The sequence below is a fragment of the Arvicola amphibius genome, chromosome 11, assembly GCF_903992535.2.
Source record: "Arvicola amphibius chromosome 11, mArvAmp1.2, whole genome shotgun sequence".
In the NCBI taxonomy this organism is placed as follows: Eukaryota; Metazoa; Chordata; class Mammalia; order Rodentia; family Cricetidae; genus Arvicola; species Arvicola amphibius.
Genome location: NC_052057.2, coordinates 48,618,656 through 48,641,313, shown reverse-complemented (window position 1 = coordinate 48,641,313; position 22,658 = coordinate 48,618,656). Strand labels below are relative to the sequence as shown.

Genomic DNA, 22,658 nt, shown 5'->3' with positions numbered 1-22,658 from the left:
GTAAAACATCACACAGGCTCCCAGGCGTATGATTAGTATAATCCCAGCTTACTTTCCCACTAGTTTCAGACTTTGAGAACACAGTCGGTGGACCCCAGTGTCCTTAGAATCCCTAGTATTATTAAACTGCATTGAAGCGTTTTTAGGACAGGCAAACAAGAATGACTTACTTAACTTTCACTAAGGTTCACTCTCACAGTGTGTACATGGAGGCCATCATATGGACAGCTCATCACACAATATATGACATAGAGCATAGACGGCGGAGGCGACTTGAAGAAACAGGAAGCTGCTGTGTGGGCTTCCCAGGACAATCAGATCATGCTTCTCCATTCAGCTGAGGTTCTCTGGGACTCCCACTCCCTGGGGTAGGAAACGCATTTAGAAGCTCTATTAACTCTTTCAGCATAATTAGTGCACTGAAGAAGTCAATTGTTCAACGATCTGGAAGGCAGTGTGCAGCTTCCCTAAGGCCTGCATCTGTTACTGGGCAGGAAATGTGGTAACTTGTCATGTTTACTAATTGGGTCAGTTAGTAACTTTGGTCTTTTTTTATTTATTTTTCAAAAATGAAGCAATAGATAATTATCCCAGTTGAATCATATTCATAAAACTTGATGACATCTTTTCACCATTGGTGCTTCAAGGATAATTCTCAATAATTCTGCATCCAAGAATGTTGTAACCACCCTGTAAGACTACATTGTGCCAAATCAACCAATTAAACGAACATTCCTGTGGCATCGACAGGGCCACCTAAGTCATGCATACTTAAATTTGTTTTCCTACAACCACAGAGTGATTTCAAGCTCTCACCCCACCCCTCCCTTTTACTATTAGGTCTTTTCTTCTCCCTCCTCTTAAAAGCCAGAGTTGAACTGAGCCTCCTGTTGTCTTCTGGCTTTCCCAGATGGTCCCGCCAGTGCTTGTGATAAGGTTCTATTTCATGCACCACATTCTCTATTTATCATGTTTCTCCCACAGATATGTGGACTCTATGATCTCCATCTCAAGGAGTTTTCCAAGTCCCACTTGAACTTTTTCAGCAAAACTTACATTGTGATTGTTTTCGGGTTCGTGGGGTCCATTCTACTTCCACATAAAGAAACGGCACTGATGAGAACAGTTAAATAGCTGGAGAAACAGACTGAGTAGTGCAATTGGCTCTGCACACGTTCCTCAGTCTTGGCTTGTCTCTGAGAATCATGCTCACTTTAGCTTGAGGCAGACAGTGGCCTTTGTAGAAAGTAGTGTTATGCAGCTGTTCATTTATTCTTAAACAATCTAGAGCTGCACAGCTCTGCAGTGATCACCAAAGAGGAGAATCATGCAGAAGCCACAGCATCTATTCATCCCCTTCTTGGTAGAAATAAACACAGGATTTCTCTCAGCATCTTTTGCATTGCGAAGATTAATATTTTATTCAAATATATGATAAAAGAATAAGTACTTTCCCTTGTATCATCATATTATGCTGGCAAATTCATCTGCATAATCAATTTTGCTAAAAAAAATTGTATAAACTCATCAGCTCCTGGCAGATACTGAGAAATTCAGTCAACTACATGCATGATTTCTTCCCAGCCATTCTGGTCCCATCCTGCTATCAATGTGGCCAGTGCTTCTTGCTCACATCCTCCCACTATCCAGCCACTCCACTCTCCAGACCTGTGACTTCTGTAAACTACCTCTCATCCATCATATATTTGTTTCCACTCTTGGTAACATTTGTGTCAACCATGGATGACCATTAGTTCCTGCCCACTCTCCTTTCCTGCACTACAGTCTCTAACCTTCACATTTCTTGCCAACTTCTGCTGGACTATAGTTCTTCCATGTCTTCTTTCAAAAGACTATCAGTTCATACTGAGCTGCACTGACACCCTCTTCTTGATATTCTACAGCATTTGCTATTTGAACACATCCTCTGCTACATCACAATTCCGTGTTTCCTATCATCTAACCAGTTGAATGTACTAACTTCAAGATTTTTGAGCTTCAGAGCCAGTATTTGATGGACTGAATTTCTCAATTGTCTCTTGTTGCAAGTCTTCTTTCCTTCATAATTGATCCAAATATCATTCCATGATTTATCTTTTGAGTTCTGGAATTGTTATGAAGCTATATAATGCTTGGATCCCACTCTTCTGTGAAAGCCTAAATTGTAGCTTAGTACCCAACAAAAATCCCACCAACACCCTCAATGTTTTCATAAGATGTATGTTAAATTTACTATATATATTTTCTATGAGTTGCTCTTGTTCTGGAAAAATAATTTTCTTTTGTCTAGGTATTTACACTTACATGTCACTATTTGATCTTCGTGTCTTTCAATGTGACCATTGGTGGTTTGCTGAATCTGCATACCTTTCTCTTTGCAAACCTGTCCAAGTGAAGGTAGGCCATAGTGATGACAGCTTTGTCTTCTCATAACCTTCCCTGACATGTTTCTGCTTTATTCAACACACTTTGTGTCTATCCCAAGATCTAGGTTCCAAAGATGAGAAAATAAACTCTACCTACACACACACACACACACACACACACACGCATGCATGCACAAGCACACACACTCACTTTCTATTTGCTGAAAACTGCATTATTACCAATACAGGAAAAATGACATTTGATTATTGTTCAATTTTGTCTTTCTGTTTTCCTTCTGAAGTCTTTCCTTGCTCCACATTTTAACACAGTTGTTGTAGTGGTAATGCTACCACAGCAGGATTCTTCTTCCTCTTCCTGCTCATCTCCCACTCCCCACCCTTCACCCTTGTCTCCTGGATATCAACCCCAAGTGCCTTTCCCCCCCTCACCACTTCTTCCCTTCCCTTCCCTTCCCTTCCCTTCCCTTCCCTTCCCTTCCCTTCCCTTCCCTTCCCTTCCCTTCCCTTCCCTTTCCTCTCCTCTCATCTCCTCTTTTCTTTTCCTCCTCTTCTGTCCCATTCACACCTCTTCTCCTCTCCTCTTTCTCCTCCTCCCCCCCGACACTAACTCACTCTGCACTGTATGTTATAAACCTATGTGTCTTTTCCAACTTCTTTTCTTGTTCAAATGAAGCCTTGGTATATCATAGATCAGTCAGCAGGACAGGCACCAGAACATGCTAGACTCTTGCTAGGTTACATGCTCCCTCAACTGGCTCCAACAACAGTCATTCCCTGAACTCTATCAAACTGCCAGTACTCAGCGAACCTTTTCCAAGTTTTTCATCTCCCCTGGAGTTAGTGCCCTGTATGAGACTCAAACCTCACTTCTCTCCTCTGCCCTCTGATGAAACTACTATGTATTTAGAGTAACCCATTTCCCAAGAGTCATTGTAACTAACACACTTTTCTAGTAAATTCTAATGAGTCTCTTCATTGGTTATCCACCATTTATACTGTTACTAGAGGGAACATATTAAAGTACACATTTTATCCTCCAAAACCTTGGCAGAGACCCTTTTTATCACATGAAGTACTCCATGTATATATAAAACAAAAGGCCAGATGCTTGATGCTTGTTAGGCCTGCCGGGTTCTATCTCAACCCCTCTCTGATCACTTGCTGTTCTCAAACTAGCATAGCCCTCTGCTTTGCCCCGTGCGAAGGTCTCTTAGTGCATGGACATCTTTCTCTTCTTTCATAGAGCATTGCCAGCATGAAAACTGTGACAACGGCTTTTCTCATCAGCTCCCATCCCAGGCACAGCTGGCACTCCATCCCTGGGGCAGCATCCCTATCACATATAAACCTTACTTACTTTCCTTCTCAGCACTGCTAACATTTGTTTCACTTAGTGGCTAAGGGCAGTCAATAAAGCTAAACTGCCTGGCTTTGAGCCCTGGCGACTCTGTTTTCCAGCTGCTGGGTTATCTGTGCTTTGCATGTCTACACAGTGAAGAGCAGGTACTAATCATAATTCTTACAGATTCCTTGCGAGAATGAAGTGATCTCATATAGAGCCTATAGAACAATGCCTGGAGTATGGCTGCTATTTTCATAAAATCTTGATGAATTCTCCCATACAGTCAGTTACCGCCCCTTGCTGTGTGTATCCTGTGTTTAGAAATAGACACTCAATAACTGCTCAAACATGAAGAAAGAAATTAAAATTGGCAAAATATTACAGCAAACTTTTTGCCTCTCCCAAGTTGCTGCAGCATCTCCCTTGGCCGCATACCTGAGGATGCTAGCATACTCCTCAGAGAAGGCTGAACACTCTGTGCCTGTAAGATGATAATATTAAAACTTCCAACTACAACTGCATAATCTCCTGTGCTTCTATTCCTACAATTTCTGTCTCCTCTAAAGGGAACAATGAAAGGAATGCCACCGTTCAAAACAGGAAACGGAAAAGGCTGCATAATTGGTAGCAGCCAGTGCAAAAATAAAAACAAAGGATCCCTTGTTCAAATCTATTATGGACTTTGAGATGGTGCCTGTGGACTGTTTAAGTGACTGGCTATTTCACAGTGGGGAGCCACATGATTGCACAGATACCCGGCCCATGAAACCAGCCTCCGAGGCATGCAATGCCGCGCTCTCTGACAGCTCGGCAAACGCTCCCAGACATGCCTCCAGTCCGTCACACGGGAGTCTGCCGTGACTCCTTACTGAGAGCTCCCGAGGTCGGCACTGTCCTCTCATGCCTCTCCAGCCACAGGTGCCCAGAACTCAGTTGTAAACATTAAAAAAAATGCAAACCTCACTGGCATCTCCACTTTTTCTCTGGAATCTAAGCTGACCACTACTTAGCATGTCCTGAATGACTGATAGTCTCTGATCCCTGCCTAGAGTGCTCTTCTTACAGTAAAATCTTCTATTTCTGGAGTGAAATCTGACTTTTCTAGGAAAACTTGATAATAATTATGTACTGATAAGACAATAGCACACACTGGTGCCATCTACAAGCTAATGGTGAATGGACCAATAGAAGGCCGTTTTACAGAATGCCATCCACCACAAGTCATCAGCTAAGCTATATAACGCTGGACAGAAAGCCCTTCTGAGACACCAAGATGGCTCGGCAGAATGAAGCACTTGTCACCAAGCTAAGACCAGAACCGGATCCTAGTGAAACCAATAGTGGAAAGACAGAACCAACTCTCCTCATGGTCCTCTGGCATCTACAAGCTGGCTGTACCATGTGCACCCGCACACACCTACACACACACACACACACACACACTCACATACATGCACACACACTAACACATGCACACTCATGTACACACATGCACACTCATGTACACACATGCACACTCATGTACATGCACACAAACTCATGCATGAACATGCATGCACACATTCACAAACACACATACTCACACATGCATGCACACACATAGACACACAGTCATGTGCATGCACAAACATACACACATGCATGCATGCACACACTAAAATTCAATATGTGTTATAAAAGGAAAGTCCCTTTGATGTGTTGAGTTGAGCTCTTCTTGGATCATCTAAAACAGCATCAGGCTCTGCCTAAACTAAACTAAAATGGCTTGTTGAAATGGCAGCAAGCCCTGTCGCAGAATTAGATGGCAGAATAAGGAGAAAGAGAAGAAGTGATTAGGAGCAAAGGTATATTTTTCAGGAGAGAGCATTCAGATTGGGTGAGATGAAAGAGAATTAAAATAGTGGGTCAGAAGAGAAAGTAAAATGTCTAGCCAAGTACACGAATAGCAGAAAGGCTGCACCTACTAAATAAATGTATTTTTGGTATCCTGTATTAAAATATAAATTCGGAGTAGTGGCAGTAGGCTGGCTCTCTTACACAGGCAGAGAGCCAAGAGCCTTTGCTGTTGGCAGTCACTAGGCCCCAAGGGCCCCCACAATGGAGACCAGGTTCTATTTGTCAGACACTAAGCCATTGAGCATTGTTACTTCTTAGTTAAGGACCCTGGTGTTGGATTTGAAATCTTCGTTTGGGAGGCACTGTACCATAAAAGAAACAGGGATTGCAAAGTACAAAGTACTAAGACCCACTGTATCTGGTGAGGAATAAGAGCAGGCATAGGATTGCACAAATAAATTCTGATGCCAGAAATTTAAGGTTCTTTCCAATAAAGTACAGTGTTTTTTTTCAATGTAGTGAATTGAATGAATCCCTTCTGAGTGCTGGGTGTCTAACAATGAACAAAAGGAAAGTTCTGAAGTAAACAGAATAAATATGTAAGGTAATTGCATATAGAAAATAAAATGTAGCAAAGAAAGGGGATATAAAAGAAATATGGACCAAGAGAGCAAGGTTAATAAGCAGTAAAAGCTGCTTCGACAAGGCAGAAAGCTTGACAAGTCTCAGGAAGCCTGGAAAAGGTAAATGTGCACTTTAGTGAAAAATATGTGCAAAAAACCACGGTAGGAGGAAGATTGGGTAAGGATGTTTGCTCAACTATTCTCATAGTAGCATTATTCATGATAGCTAGAACCTGGAAACAACCTAGATGCCCCTCAACTGAAGAATGGATAAAGAAAATGTGGTACATTTACACAACAGAGTACCAGTTAGCAGTAAAAAACAATGACATTTTAAAATTTGCAAGTAAATGGATGGAACTAGGAAAAGCCATCCTGAGTGAGGTAACCTAGATTAAGAAAGAGAAATATAGTATGTACTCACTCATAAGTAGATACCAGATATAAAGAAAAGGATAACCAGCCTACAGTTCATAACCCCAGAGAAACTAGAAACAGATTGAAGCAGAAGCCAAGATCCACAACTAACCACTGGACAGAGCTCCGAGTACAAACAAAATGAGGGAGGAGCAATAATACTAACAAAGGGGCAAAGACCATGATAGAGAAACCCACGTAAACAGCTGACCCAAACTAGTGGGAGATCACTGACTCCGGACTGACAAATGGAGAACCTGCATAGGGCCGAATTAGGACCCCTGAGTAGAGATGACGACGGTGTGGCTTGGGAAGTATATGGGGCTACAGGCAGTGGGACCAGGAAGTAACTCTAATCATGAACTGACTTTGTGGAGCATATTCTCTATGGAGAGATACCTTGCTCAACCTAGATATGGTGGTGGGGGGGGGGTTGCTCACCTTGGTCCTGCCCCAAAGAGGTGATGGGACAGACTCAGACCTCCCAGGGGAGGCCTTACCCTCTCTGAAGAGTAGATGGGGATTGGGTTACAGAAAGGGGGGAGCAGGAGGAGAGGAGGGAAGTGGAATTGGATTGGTATATAAAATATAAAAAAAATAAAATTAATTATGGAAAAATAAAAAATAAAGAAGATAAGCAAGGTAAAAATGTAGCTGGAAGGGGAAGTAGATGGGAACAGACTGCAAAGGTATGCAGGAGTCACCCTGCCAGGTCTTAGAGACCTAGTGAGAAGTATATCAGTTATTTTAAAAGCAGCCTGGAACCTCAAAGGAATTCAAGCAAGAAAATTATGATTGATTTTATAGTTTTAAATAAAGCTCACACCGGATTCTTTATGGAGGATGGATTGCAGGAGTCCATACATATTGTTGTTGTGTTCAAAACAGCAAAGAAATGAAATAAGTCTATGTATCCATCAACAGTTGAATGGATAATGAAAATTTGGTGTGTATAAACAATGGAAATTTATTCAGCTGTAACAAACGAAATTTGCAGGAAATGGATGGAACTGGAAAATATTACATTGAATGAGGTCATCCAGGATCAGAAGGGCAACATTTCCCATCCTTTTTATGTGGGGATATGGGATTCTAATTTTTACATATGTGCATTTAGGTGCGAGTGAATGTATGTACAAGCAAGGAAACTAGAAAACAGCCCACAAGAGGGGAACATAAAAAGGCGTATTTGTACACTCTCAATCGCTCAGAACAGAGCACTAGAAAGAGTCTGCCTATAAGCAAAGTGGGTTTAGTTGAGTTTCTGCGAGCTGTTTGCTGTGGAATCTTTTATTCCCAGACATTACAAAGTTATTGTTTCAATTGCTCATCAGATCTGCTCTTCAGAAAGGCTAGACAATCCTGTTACAGTCTGGTAAAAGAGATCACTAAAGGGGAGAAACATATCTGACAAAAGGGAAGGGAACTCACTTACAAGTGACCCTACGAATACAATGAAGGGACTGGGACTTGATTACACGTATCCCTATACACATACACAATGAAACAAACTTGTGAATCTATTGAATGTTCAAAATATTTTAATAAGATATTACTCAGTGCAGTGGTCCCACAGAACCTGCCAGCCTTTTCAGACAGAGAGGACTAGGTTGTCCATCTTAGAGCAGTCTCGTCCTGGGTGATTTAGTGTGAAAATACATGGGAGCTGGGAGGAAGCTCAGTGGTAAGTGGATGTCTTGTAAATGTGAGAGTTTAAGTTAGATCCCCAGAACCAGGTTGTAAAATCTGTGTGGTGGTGTGCACTTGTAATCCTTGTACTGTGGCCAGGAGACAGGCAGATGGATCACTGAAGCTGGTAGGGAGGAAGGGGTAGCAGAGATAGAAGGATCAATGAGCTGGTAGGGGGTGAAGAGGCACAGAGGCAGACAGATCACTGTAACTGAGGGTGAGAGCAGGAGGGGGGCAAGTTACAGGTCTATGAGAGACAAACTAAAAATAAAGGGGTCTAAGGTTTATCTCTGGCCTCATCACAGACATGAGTTCACGCACATATGTGTTAGTGGATGCAGATACACACACACTCAAACACACACCACACTCCAGGACTACTTTCTTCTGAGCCTGTGATGGCCCCTTGCCCCCCTCCCCTTATCTAATACCCTCTTATCTGCTGGGTATTAGTTCTCTATGTGCTTCTCCGCTCCCCTCCCCCAACCAGACAGAGACAGTTCTTGTCTCTGGTGGAGGCTTTTTTATCTCAGTGTCTTTGTGGGTCTACCCCAGGCCTTTGTACAGGTAAAACGGGAGCTGAAGAGAAACAGCTGGAAATTCACCTCTGGAAGTCACAGCTTGCCATAGAGTGGCAGCTGTGCCTTCAGCAGCCGAGGTGTCCCTGGGCTTTGCAAGGGCAGCCGCAGGCATGGAGAGGGTCTCCCAATCAGATGGAAAGCTGTGGACCCCTGGACATAGCAGCTAAGGTGGGCTCAGGCATGGAGAGGGTCTCCCAATCAGATGGAAAGCTGTGGACCTGGGCACAGCAGCTACGGTGGGCTCAGGCAGCAGGGTCGGCACAATTGCAGTTTCGTTTCTGCCTGATGTATTTTATTCTGCTGTACGTATTTTGTGCTCCATACACATTTAAAGATTTAAAATGAATGTTTTATTATAGGGAACACAGGACCAAATATCAGCATCATTACTTTTTATTTTTCCTTTCTTTGGAAGTGCTGTTCTACCCTCATCTGATTTTGATATTTTAATATATAACAAGTTGACTTTCCTTGGAAATACTGATATGGACATCAACACATGTGCTAAGGTTTTAGCAATGTATGCTGCAAGGGGACAATCATACTTCCTATCTATCAATAAATTATTTTCTGATGATTTTCAGAATCTCCAAAAATGGTAACCCATGACCTTGGTCACAAGAGGATCCCGCTAAGAGAGAAACACGGGAGAATGGAGGTACGGAATCCAAGGCCCTGCCCCAAAGCAGAAGGTGACAAATAGAAGCTCTCTGGTGACTATCAAAACTTCCAGCACATCCAGTTACAGAGACAATTGTGCACCCATAGTTAATGCTGCTTTATTCATAGAGCTGGAATTGAAATCCGTCCAGATGCCCACCAAGTGATGAATGGTTAATGAAATGTGATATGTTTACACAATGGAATACTATTCAGCAGTTAAGTAAAATAAAATATGAAATTTGTTGATAAATGGGTGGAGCTAGAAACAGTCATCCTCAGTGAGGTAACTCAGACCTCAAAAGATAAACAGTCCCTGCTTTCTTTTCAACGCATGGGTACTAAATTTAAACTTTAGGTATGTGTGTCTCAATCCAAATAAGTACAAACATCAGTTAGTTAGTAAGGGACCAGAGTGGAGGAGGGCAATCTTTCAAAGGAGATGAAAGAAAATACAGTGTAATAGAGAGCTAAAGAGGAAACCAGACTCAGAGGATTAATTAGGGAAGGGGATGAGAGAGAAGGGTAAAGGACATGGGGAGGTACAGCTAACACTAATGGCTTTCTGAAGAGCCATATGGACAAATCATACTGTAGAAGCTTCTTAAAATATACACACATATAATGGGTATCTAAATGGGATCACCATATAATTGGGGTGGAAACACCCTACCTAGAAATCTTGTGGCAACAAGTAAAACCTTTCTTTGCCAAGAATGAGTTCCATCTTGTAATGTCACTGGTCAAGCGGGTCCTATAGAAGCCCCACAACTACCACTACCAATCAACATAGGCTATATTCCCAAGATTATGGGTTACCCTCCACAACCTGGCGGTAAGGCTCTATTGCTGAAGAGTCAATTGTGTAAGCCATTGAAGATGGAAAAATTGAGTTGATGCCGTGTTAGTAGCTTCACCCCTGCTACATTAGCCTCCAAGATTCTGGAAGGTGCTTTGTACTCTACTGGAAGAAGTAGAAAAGTAATCATCAATATGATTCAGGTGCAAACCCTGTGACTTACAGCGACCTGCCACAAGATATATTGGTATATCACTGGCACAAATATTGCAGAAGTAATGACCAATCTCAGGTTATACTGAAGGTCCATTCTATGAGATCAAACTCATACTTGGCACTGATAAAATGGAAAAGAACCTGGAAATAGATAAATCATAAGCCTAGCAGAAAATCTACTACTATTATTCTACTAAAGAAATATATCAATGAAGTGACTCCCAATGACATATCAATATACCCCTGAATCAGATCATTGTTGGACCTTCATCAGAAAAGCTTCTTTCTGCAACAGGTGATAATTAACACAGAGACTCACAAATGAGCAAACTGCATAGTGTGAGAAACTTTGGAGCCCTCAGAAGATGAGATGTCTCTATCAAATCCCTTCACTCATGTATCAGGGATCTATGCAGAAGAGGCAGGTAAAAGAATGTAGAAGCCAGAAATGAGAGATGACTCCAGGGGAACCGCAGCATGTGGGCACAAGAGCTCACACAGACAGCGAGAGCATGCAGAGGCCCTGCACAGGTTCCAACCAGACAATGTGCTTGCACTGACAAGGGGAGACGGCCACAAATTCTCTTCCCTTGGTAAGGGGCTCTTTACAGTGTACTTGCTACGAAAGAGAAATTGGTTTGTGTAGGAAGTCCTTCTGTATATGTGTTGTTTTTATTGGTTAATGAATAAAGAAGTTGTTTCAGCCAGTAGCTTAGCAGAACAGAGCTAGGCGGGGAAAACTAAACCGAATATTGGGAGAAAGAAGGCGGAATCAGGAGATGCCATGTAGCCGGGAGAGGGGATAGACACCAACTGCCAGCTGGAACCTTGCTAGTGGGCCACGAACTTTGTGGTAAAATATAAGATAATAGAAATGGGTTAATTTAATATGTACGAGTTTGTTGGGAATGTGCTATAATGATTGGCCAGGCACTGATTTAATTAATACAGTTTCTATGTGGTTATTTTAGGAGTCCGTACAGCCGGGAAATGAGCAAGCAGCCTCCTGCAACAATCAGATTTCTCCAATGGAGAGAGGATAGGCAGAGTTGGGGGAGGAGAAAGAATATGATCGAAAGATATTCTATGAAAAATTGTAATTAAAAAGTAAATCTAAAAGCTCTCCAATGAATGTCAACCTGAGATCTCAGTAAATATCCTACAAGTTCTCATGTTTGTATCTTTCTTCCTAGAAAACAAAGCCAGGTAAGAATCTCATCTCGGTATTTTCAGATCCAGTTAACAAACAGTATTACATTTTAAAAAGATCAGAATAGAAATTTATAGATAGTTTTCATTCAGTGAAGTCAATTTCTGAAATAAATGACTTGCAATTATTTTAAGACGCATAATCAACTTTAGTGTTCTATGGAAACAGAAGAGAGAAAAGACAGCTTGTCATTGGGGAAAAATGTCTGTTCACGTGAAGGGATGCTTGCTGATGTCCTGATATTTTCAAAGTGTGGTTGAATGTGGATGCCTTTGATGGCAGGGACTAAGGGGTAGATCAAGAGAAAAAAACAGGCTGGCACATGGCTGCCCCAGGCAGAACAGTTCAGAAGCCTTAGGCTCTGCACAGCTTGTAAATTAGGGTGTCACCCAGTGTATAAGTTCTTCTTAAGGAAGGCTTAGATCTGCACCTGAGGTCTGCAGACTTTACCCTCACCTTGCCAGGAAAGATGCTGAGTCAGGGAGGTGCTGAGGAGCGCTTAGCTCTGACTGGGAAACTATGCTTGCTATTCCTGTACTTCTTTGCAGACACGCCTGCAGGGCATGCTCTGGGAATGCCTTATAAAAGAGTCCCCTGAAGACTTGAGAAAGTCGGATCTGTAAGAGACGGAGAGGAACCTGTCTTCATCTTTGTCCTGAGCATAGGAGACCTGACAATTCCTTTTGGGCCTTTCTGTTTGAAGAGTTCTGTCTAGAGGAAACAACACAAGACTGAGACTCCTCTTTCATTCAAGGGCTGAGGTGCAGCCAATTACGGTCACTGTTGATTCGTCGGAATTCAGCTCCTGAAAACTGCAATGACTGTTGCAGTGACTCCAGACCTTTCTGTTGCTATTTCCTATTATTATTGCTTCAATATGATTTTTGTAAGACTCTACATGCTTTAATGAAAATTATTGCCCGTAATTAGATTTCTCCAACACTATCATTACTCACAAGCTACGTGAGTAAGGTTAGAGTAAACAAAGAAATAGTTCTTAAATTAAAAATTACTTTCAAAGAACTCTTTCCATTTGTCCAACCTTGATGAATGAAGCAGAATTCAAAATTAATATTGCTACACTTCTAAATTTATAGGATTTTAATTTTTATTAAAAGTATGTTTTGCAAATAAACAACACATATTTGTTTTGTTTCCAGTTTTTTTGTCATCTTGGCCTTTTGCTTGTTTCTATTTTCATTTTTTGCTTCTCTTTTGTTTTTGCTTTGAGAGATGAAGAATATGAAGTTGCATGGGTAAGGAGGGAGGGAGATCTGGGACACACTGGGGAGGGAAGGGAACTAGGATCAAAATAGATTATATAAATGAATTAAATTAAAAATGAAAACTGAAAGAGCCTTACTTCTCTTTTAGTTTAGAGCTTAAGTTTATGGAGCCTGGAGTGGGTGTGTGTGGTGCGGATCATCAGTGCTTTTGAAATTAGTCTTGTTCTCCGTTTGTTCAGCATTTATCACTTAAGGGAGGAAGAAAGGGGACAATAGGCACAAGAGAAACACTAAAGGCTAAAGCACCAACCAAATGTACAAGGGTGGTTGCAGATATAAAGTAAAGCAAGCATGTTCACAGCGGTGAGGATCAGAGCCGTCTGGGAAATTGGAGAGAGGAGGTAGGAAGGATCTCCAAAGGATTTATTTTGGAGCATACTCTTTTTTTCTGGTGACATAAGTCTCAAATGTTTTAAATTTCAAACCCAGATTCTATAAAATTACAAAACATTTCTTCTCCATAAGAAAGGATGTAGATACCAATGATGGGCTTTTAATTACTTGCTTCAGACAACCTGGCACGCCTGTCAGTACACAGTGGGACAAGTGATATCGTTCTCTGGAGACCTCACATCAGAGTTCCAACTGAGCCGTTCAGCTTTCAGAGAATTTATCTGCATCTGTCCACAGTTACTGACTCACATGTGGAGTCCAATCTATGGCTCGCTGTGGTTTTCATTAAACTTCGAAGAGTGAAAGAATCAAAGATTTTATTAGTCATTTTGACTTGGGCTAGTTTGATACTAACAAATTGGTTACCAATTTCATTTTCTTTCTGACACAGGATTCCCAAAGCAATGGGCTCTTGTCACAGGTCTGTTTCTGTTGCTTTGAGTCCCTTCATCCTGAAGAAGTCACCTCAAGGGAAACACCTCAAGGGGAGTTGGCCGTGAAAACCTTCTGAATCTTGGGAAAGACACTAAGCCTCTTCTGTTCTTCACTGGGACGTCTTTAAAGTGCCACCTCTTTAAAAAGTGCCACAGAATTTGTGTGGTGATAGTAAATATACAAATAAGGCCCAAAGCCTAGCCTATGAGAGGATTTCCCTTGTCATGACTCCTCAATTACAGCAGAAAAACATCCCTGAGAACCAAGCCTACCCCACTGTTACCCATGCACTCATATTCCTGTGCTCCCCTGCATTGTGCTGCTTTAAACCACATATTTACCTTCTTTTAAATGCAACCCCAAAGGCAGTACTAAGTCCTCTTTTTCCCATCAAATCAATAGCATTATTTCAGAAATCCTACTATCTTTCCCCTATATTTTATTTTTTTCTTTATTATATCCAAATATTCCTTAATTTGTCCATTTTAATCTAGAGTTACAAAACTAACTCTATTTCAAAGCTCCTTAAGACAATCACTTCTCCTCAAGCACTCGTACCTCCCTCCTACTCCCCTAGTCCGGTGCTCAGTGTAAGATACCATCACCCCATGACACTCCTTTGTGGAGCTGATGGCTGTGTTCATGCTCATACATCTTATCTTGAGGCCAGCAACAACAACACAATCTTGATCCACATTTTATGGTCTGTGTCTTAAAGGCTTCCCCAAACCATCTGTTAAAGGCTTGTCCATAAGCCTGCAGTACTGTCATCAGGTAATAACCATTTTAAGGGCTGGAGCTTGGTAAAGGGGAGCATACTCATGAAGGGAAAACTGGCATTGTTTCCCCGCAGCCCTGGCCTTGAGGTGTGCAGGTTTCCTCTCTCACACACGTCTATAATGTTCCACCTCACCACAGGCCAAAAGCAGTGGAATCAAACACCATGGATCAAAACCTCTAAAACCATGAGCCTAAATAAGAATTTTCCTCTTAAAGGTGAATAGGTGATTATTTGTTATAGCAATAGAAAGTTGACTAACACATCTCCTATGCAACATGTATTCTTGTTTCAGGCTCCTTAATGTTGGGGCTTTCCTGTAGATTAGAACTCAGAACCTTTGTTTCTTTATGTTCATCAGGTTCCTTTACCATCTCTAGTACAGTAATGCTAAACTATCTCCACAGAGCTCATTACTGAACATGAGCCATGCTGTCGGCTCAGAACAGTAGTTTCTTGATACCTGCACTCTGTTGAGTAGTGGATGCCTCTAATTTATCATGGCCAACATTAAATAGCATTTTTCTACTATGCTATGCCCCAAACCATTCCATATTCTTCCCTTTCCATCTTAACTGATGAAAATACATTATCCTATGATTTCAGATCAGGATTTGAGCATAACCTATAAGAAATTGATCAATAAATATGATCATCAAAACACTAAGAAACTATAATTTCCATGTTATTCCCCTGTTATGAGTCTAAATAACACTCAGGTCTCGGTGGATTATAGAAGTTTGCTCTCTATGTCTCTATGCTCTCTCACCACCCCCATGTCAACAATCTGTCTTTTAAAACTTAATTCAAAACTTTCTGAATCTCAATGCTTTTCTCTATTACCCTTTCCCTCTTATGTGCTCTCCTAGCTGTTCAGGAAATATACAAATAGCTTTAGGTCAAATAAAGACAACAGAGCATCTCTGCAATATCTCCTTTATCCTACACATCCACAGACCTTTTCCTCATTACTCCGTTCTTTCATTTTTCCCTTAACTCCTTTTAACTAAAACGAGGAATTTTCATTTGTTGCTTTTGTTTAGTCTCAGAAGCAGAAAATGTTTTTCTGTCTACTAATGATTTCATGGAACTTAGGATAATAATTCCTACACAGCCATCAGTAAATACATATCTGTTAAATGAATGAAGGACTAAGAAATGTGGAACCAGAAAGAATATGATTCTGGAATATGATCCCTTATTAAGATCCTGAAGGCATCAATGGTGATAAATAGATTAAATGGTGAATTTAATCTCTACATTAAATAACCAACCATAAAAACTCTAAAGCTGTTAGAAATATTTTTGAAGGAATGATAGATGACCTCAACTGAGCACTATTAGGTACAGTAAGTCAAATACTTTTGAAAATCAGAAACATACTTAAGTAGTAATGTATTACGACAGAGTCACTACCAAGGTGTCTATGTTATAAAAATGAGGGAATATGAAGAAATGAGTTCACACAATCTCACAACTAGAAAAATGAAAACTCTGCATTCATTTCCAAAGAGCTAGGCAAATAGCAGTCAGCCTCCCGGAGGAAGGCAAGATGGCAGAACTGACCACAGACTCGGAGCTAACAGATTTGTTTGTGGGTCCCTCTGCCTCCTTGCTCCTCCTACTGTGATTACTGCTAATATTTGACCACCTTCCTGTCTATTAACAAGTCACATAAGGCATAAACCTAGAGAAACACAGGAACACTGAAGTGAATCAAACTACTCCTTGCCTTATCCAGCAATGATATAGTGTCTTATTGTAACTTCATCTGCCTTGTTGGGTGGATATCCTGGGTGGGTTGCCTTTTTGTTGGTGGGGGGGGGGGGGAGATGGAGGAATGTGTGTGGGGAAGAGGGGAAGGAAGGGGGGACTAGGAGGCACTGAGAGGAGTGGAGGGAGGAGAAACTGTGTTGGGAAATAATGCATGAAAGAAGAATTTAAAAAAAAAATTCTAGTCCTTGATGGCATCCTAGAGGAATATACTGAGGGCTTAGTCTGGGCAGTAAATACCTGCATACTGTTAACACCTATTAACTCTGTGAGGCTGGGAACTAAACTCAAATTAGTAAACAGATGACAGAGTAAGATAAATGGGATATTGATAAGAGTAGGAGGGAGAGGTAGCTGGGAAGGGGAAAAGGAGAGAGAGGAAAATGTGTTGTGGTACATGTACAAAAGTGTGAAAGAACGAAATTTAATAATTAAAAGATCTCTGGAAAATAACAGCAACAACAGAAGCATGCTAGTCAAGTGGACTGTGCACGTACTTTTGAAAAAAGTTGTTTATACTGGCTTGACCACATTGAGTTAAGATAAGATCTGAATTTGTCAAAAATATTGTCAATGGACAGAATTTAAAAATTTGGGACTATGTTTGAATATAAAAAAAGAAAAGCATGACAGAGAAAGAGAACAAGGAAGGAAGCAAGCAAAAAGATAGCTGGCTCAGTGACTGCTAAGGATCATCTGGAAGAGGCCGCTTATATATTGTATGGGTGTATGCGTATGTGTGTGTGTCCATGCATGTGTGCATGTGTGTAAGTGTGATGTCTGTGCTTGCATTTTGTATATGCACATGTGCCTGTGCATTTCTGTGTGCATGTGTGTGCTTGAATGTGTCTGTTATGTGTGTGTGCATGTATATAGTGGCCCAGAGGTCAACAACAAGTATCTTCCTCAGCCATCTTACATTATGATTTTGTTGTTGTTGTGTTGTTTTGTTTTGAGGCAGGATCTCCCTCAGAATCTGGATTTCAAAGACAGGCTGGATTCATTAGCCAATGAGTTCATCAGATTTTTCTTTGGCTGCCTTTCTGGTGATGTGTTGTAAACATGTGGTATAGGTTATAGCCATGCCTGATCCAGGTCCTTGTGCTTGCATTGCTTTAGTGAATGAGCCATCTTCCCTGCATGGAGTAATTTAACCTAGTAGAGCTCTAATAGTCTCTGTGAGCTAGAACTTTGGTCATTTCTGCTTCTGCCTTTACTAGCAATGGAAATTGGACAAAAAAAAAAAAAACAAGTATTTTAAAACTTGTGGAGATTTTTGTAGTGTAATTTTCTCATAAGATTGCTGCAATTATGAAACAGATAAACAAGGAAAAACCCCTGATACTCTGCACACGTAAAACTTCAGCTTCTATGTTACTTACCTGTCTGAGTGTTAAACAACAGTACCTCATTTTAACCATTCATTTTTCTCTTCAATTTTTCAATGGACAGAAGCCCGAAGACTATCTAGAAGGCAACTGGCATATGGCTAAAACTATCATGCGAACTACGAAAAGACAGATTCAAATGTGCAACTGGGACCTGTCTTAAAATAAAAGTTAGTCCTTTGATGTTATTTTTTAAAATGTGTTTTCTAACTTCAAATGCAGACGAAAGTATTGCAAAGGGTATTTTTAAAAATATAATGTGGCATCTCCTGGAGGGAGAAATTTTTCTTCCATTTGTACAGATCAAAGAACAGAAAATGTGTTGTTCTTCACAAAGTCATTTGAATGTAAGCTCTCTGAGAAGAGAGTTCCTCGCCTGACTCATTTATTACTAACTCACTTGACTACTACATGTTTATAATTGGCAATTAAGGAAGAATTCTGGGTGAATATAGTAAGCCTGGACTATAGGGGGCTTGGCACAGAAACAGGACCCATCTGCCTCTGCAAGTGACTGTATACATTAAAAAGAAAAGATAATGACAAGCCAAAAATTAGCATCTGGACCAAGCACAACATTACTATTACCTTGGCTTTTAAGAGCCTCTAGATCAAAGCTGCTTAAGAACTCACAGTCCATGTGTAGTATATACTTAATGTATACATAAATGGCTACGAAATTGATAATAACTTTTTAAAACAGGACAATATTTTCTTCTTTTTTCTCTCCTTCATTATTTCTTCTTTTCTTTCTTTTTTATTTTGATCTTGGAGAAGTGAACATATAAAGCAGATTAACTTCCACCTCACTGTGTAGCCGTAGCTTGCTTTCAAATCTATAGCCACCTGCCTTTGCCTCACAAATGTTAGAATGGAAGGTGCTTGTCACTATGTGTACTTTTATACTTCCTTGAATTGATTAAAATTAGCCTTTCACTTTAAAGAATAAATATAAATTTAAAGATTAGGGACTTTTCTATTCCATCATTCAATAGTCAAATGTAAATGTTAGCTTTTAGTTTTTTATTTTCATAAAATAGTAGTTGAATAGAATATTACACTTAAATTATTTGTTATTCAGTCTTAGGGTAATAGACAATCAACTAAAAGGGAGCAGGCCTTCTTTAATTATAGTAAGATATGTTAAATTCTCAAACAAGAGGATTTTTAAATAGTGCTTAATTAGCACTGCATAAAAGCACAAGAGTTGACTCTACACAGTCAGTGGGCATCTGTAGACATTGTCCCAATCTAATTATAAATTAGCTCAAAGGTTGCCAAAATAAACAGTCCAGCCTACAGAGCTCTTCCCCAACTCTCCTATGAAGCATGGAGAGCCAAGAAGCCACATAATAAAAAAAAAGAAGTTCTACTGGGTCTTTTCCTCTTGATGGAGTTCTATAAGAAGAAAGGTCATTTTCTTGCTTACTATCTTATCTTTTGGTGTCCTTATCTTTTTTCTTAACCACACCTTTCTCATGCACTATGCTTTATTTATGCATTCTTGAAGAGCATCTTTATTTATGACTTCGTAAATCAACAACTTTGTGATAGGAGGCTAAAGTCACTTAGCTAATTACACATTCTTGATAAGCAGCATAATAACATCCTCTGCAGCATTCTACATCAGCCGACAGCATGTAAATCACTGCTGCTTTTCTCTTTTGAAAATAAAAAAATGAATTTTCTTTAGTTGTTTCTGAGCACTCACTGCTTCTGCCACATATCCTCTTAAGCATATTATGAATTTGACCCAGACTATGACGTTAAATTTTATAAGTAAAGGTTCAACTCTATTTTACCCAACAAATAAGAGAAACAATAATAGTAGACTTAATGCAAATACTTATGATGGAGAGTTGATGATTTTGTTATTCTAAGTGACTTCCATATAATCCAATCTCATAAAACAGAGTGTTTGGACACTCCTTCCACACAAAGATGCCATGATGAAATCTGACTTGTTCCAGCCAGATTGGAAGTGCAAAGAGATATGGAATGTACCACGCTGGAATATTAATATGACTTCTGTAGGAAGACTGAAAGTTCTACCAAGTTATGAGCAAGGTCAAAATGACACTTAGAATATTTACTGCTTAGAAAATCATAGACTCCTATGAGCGATTTCCTGAATGTTATATAAAAATGGAGTGTGGTCATGCTGCATTCAGATGCGAGCTTGCAGCTGTCAGTGTCTAGATTTGCTCAATCTGGCTAGAGGATGATTTGAAGGTTGATTTAATTGTAGCTTCTGAATCACATTCTTCCTATGTTTTAAATTGTTTAACATAAATATATAAATGCTAAAGGCAGTTTGAGACTGTAAATATTTCGCATAAAGAATAAAATATCCCATTTACTTCTAGGAGAGTAACTGAAAATAAAAGCAACTCTTGGGGTAAATATCACTATTACATAATAATGGAAACTTCCCCATAGCTGTGGCCAGTGTTCAGAAGGATCTAAGACTATACCAACATAAAACAAAGCTTTTGGCTAAACTCATCGTTATGAATAGGGACACACATCTGCACATGTTCAGTAAGACACCAGCTGTTAAGGCAGTGCTGTTTGGGTTCCTTAGGTAGCGTAAGAGTGAGGTATCTTTTTCTTTATAAGAAAAGAGAAGGCAGAAATTACATCCATAAGAGCAGTACCTATAGGAGAACACAGGCACCAGCAATGAGTTTTCCCAGTATGGTCGGCTCAGCCTGAGCTCTCCTGACTCACTCCCCAGCATCAGCTAATCATCTTCCTGGAGAATATCTGATTCTCCCTCTATAAACGTTTACATTGTTTTCATTTTCACTTTTATACATACCTCCTTTTCTACATATTTTCTTGCCGGGTTTTCTGGCACATTCCTTGGATATTCTTTTTACTGAAAAATGAATAGAAGACTAGAAAATAACATGGCGCCCCATCACAGACCGCCGGAACATGCAACACCACTATCTAACTTAGTACGCTCCTGTTTTTACTGAGTGCCAAAGAGCCCCAATTCGTTGAGCCTGCACATGCAATGAGGAAACGCTGATGCATCTTCTCAGAAGTCATTTGGTAGGAAATGGAAATTTGGAGCCCATTTCTACCTAAGTATACGTGCTGTGGAGGAAAGAAAATGAGTAGGCACAGTGAAAAAATAAGAACAGATACACAGACACACAGAAACAAAAAGAGCGGCATGCAAGCATGTAAAATATGTCTACATGCCAACAGGAAAAGCCATGCATACTACCGGTACACATGAATTAACCTTATTCAAACTTAGGATAGAAAATAAACGTATCTCCTTGTGTTCCTGCAATTAACTCACCATCTTCAGTTGGGACATAGATGTTTAAGTATAGGCAGTCTTCACTCTGGTCTTGTACATATGATGATACCACATCCAAGTTATTAGTGAACCATACAGGAAGCATAACTTCAGGCAGTCTGCCATCAATGATATTCTGGGGACATACAGGAGCAAATTGCGTAGCATTCCGGATATCAGACCAGGGAGACGGTGGTTCTGGAGGCTGAAAACGATGTTCACCTGTTGGTGGAGCAGCATATGGAACCCCAAGAAACTGAATGACAGGCCCCAATATTTCATTATTGAGTTCTTTCTTAATTCCTCTTATCTTGCCAAAGTTAGTGGTCACCAATGGGTCTACATCATCCAATTTTTGAGAGAGCACATGGACAGTCTGCAGCAAGCATCCCAACAAGCAGAGAGTCAACGGGGCACCCAATCCCCTGTGTACCACGCAAGCCATCATGGCTCTCCAAACATAATTTGGCCACATGCTTCTGGGACGTGCCATGGTCCCACATTAGTTGGCTAGCTCTCTGGTACAGTGAGGCAAATATATCTGTATCCACTTGGGAACCTTGAAACGATGGTAGAATGCACCTCCAGCTTCTCAAATGTTAGCTTGGGGAAGAGAGTTCGAGGTACCCTTCACGCAGCAAGAATCTCCCATTGATTTCACACAGGTTGAAGTGGCATCTTCAATGCTCACTGCTCATCAGACCATCTCCTATTGACCGGTCTGCTTTCCATAGCAACAGTGTGATGGGAGTGGCCATTGACTGTAGATTTCCCTCTTATCAATCAGATCCAGCTAACCGTGGGTCTGTGTTCTAGAGGGAAAAAATGAAAATAAATCATTAGTAAGATAAGTTAACAGACACGGTGATACCTAGATTTTTTTACAGGGTGTAGAAATACATTAAGAGTGGCTAGAGCCGGGTAAGTTGAACACCACGAAGAGAAGATAAGGACTTGATGTAAGACTAAAGGTGAAGTATTGATTATTAGATCATTGAGCAACTTGCCTGCGGACTTTGCATGTGCTAACATAGAAACAGGCTTTGTCAAACACACACTTTGGGAGCATTGTATAGTACAAAGGATTTTTTTTTTTATCAGCACTGCAGGTTATAAGTGAAAATTTCCTCTTCATGAATATTTTAATAATTTCAGGTAAGTAGAGAACTGATCTACAAACCTACAATTAGAATCCCATAAAGAAAAAACCGTTTTCCCAAAGAGTTAGTGTGTAATGGAGGATCAACTTCTAGGGATGCTTATACAAATTGAAAAATAAGTAAAAGGAACTACCCAAACCCATATTTATAGTGAACACAAAACAAATGTATTTTAACCTACTCCCTCATGAGTCCTGGTTCCCGGGAATGTCTCAATGGTACAGGATATATAATGTACAGAAACTTACTTTAAACCTAAGGTAAAGAACTGAGGGTGGCAAACGCTAGGAGGAAGCACAAGAGAAAGAATTGGCACTTTCTTTTCAGACTAAAGATATTTTCCCATCTAACTATATATTTCAGTTCACA

General features: G+C 40.3%; 1 protein-coding gene across 6 annotated transcripts in view; it reads right to left on the bottom strand.

Moving 5' to 3' along the window:
- Nlgn1 (neuroligin 1) overlaps positions 1–21,622 on the bottom strand; it is a 682,701-nt gene extending 661,079 nt beyond the window's left edge. For 3 of the 6 annotated variants that reach the window (XM_038347697.1, XM_038347699.1, XM_038347700.1), the window contains exon 1: positions 21,130–21,622. In XM_038347697.1, the coding sequence (XP_038203625.1) occupies positions 21,130–21,622 (493 nt within the window). Of the gene's footprint in view, positions 1–20,634; positions 20,695–21,129 lie in introns of all 6 variants that reach the window. The other 3 variants (XM_038347696.1, XM_038347698.1, XM_038347701.1) reach the window with 2 other exon arrangements.
- Positions 21,623–22,658: the final 1,036 nt, after the last annotated feature.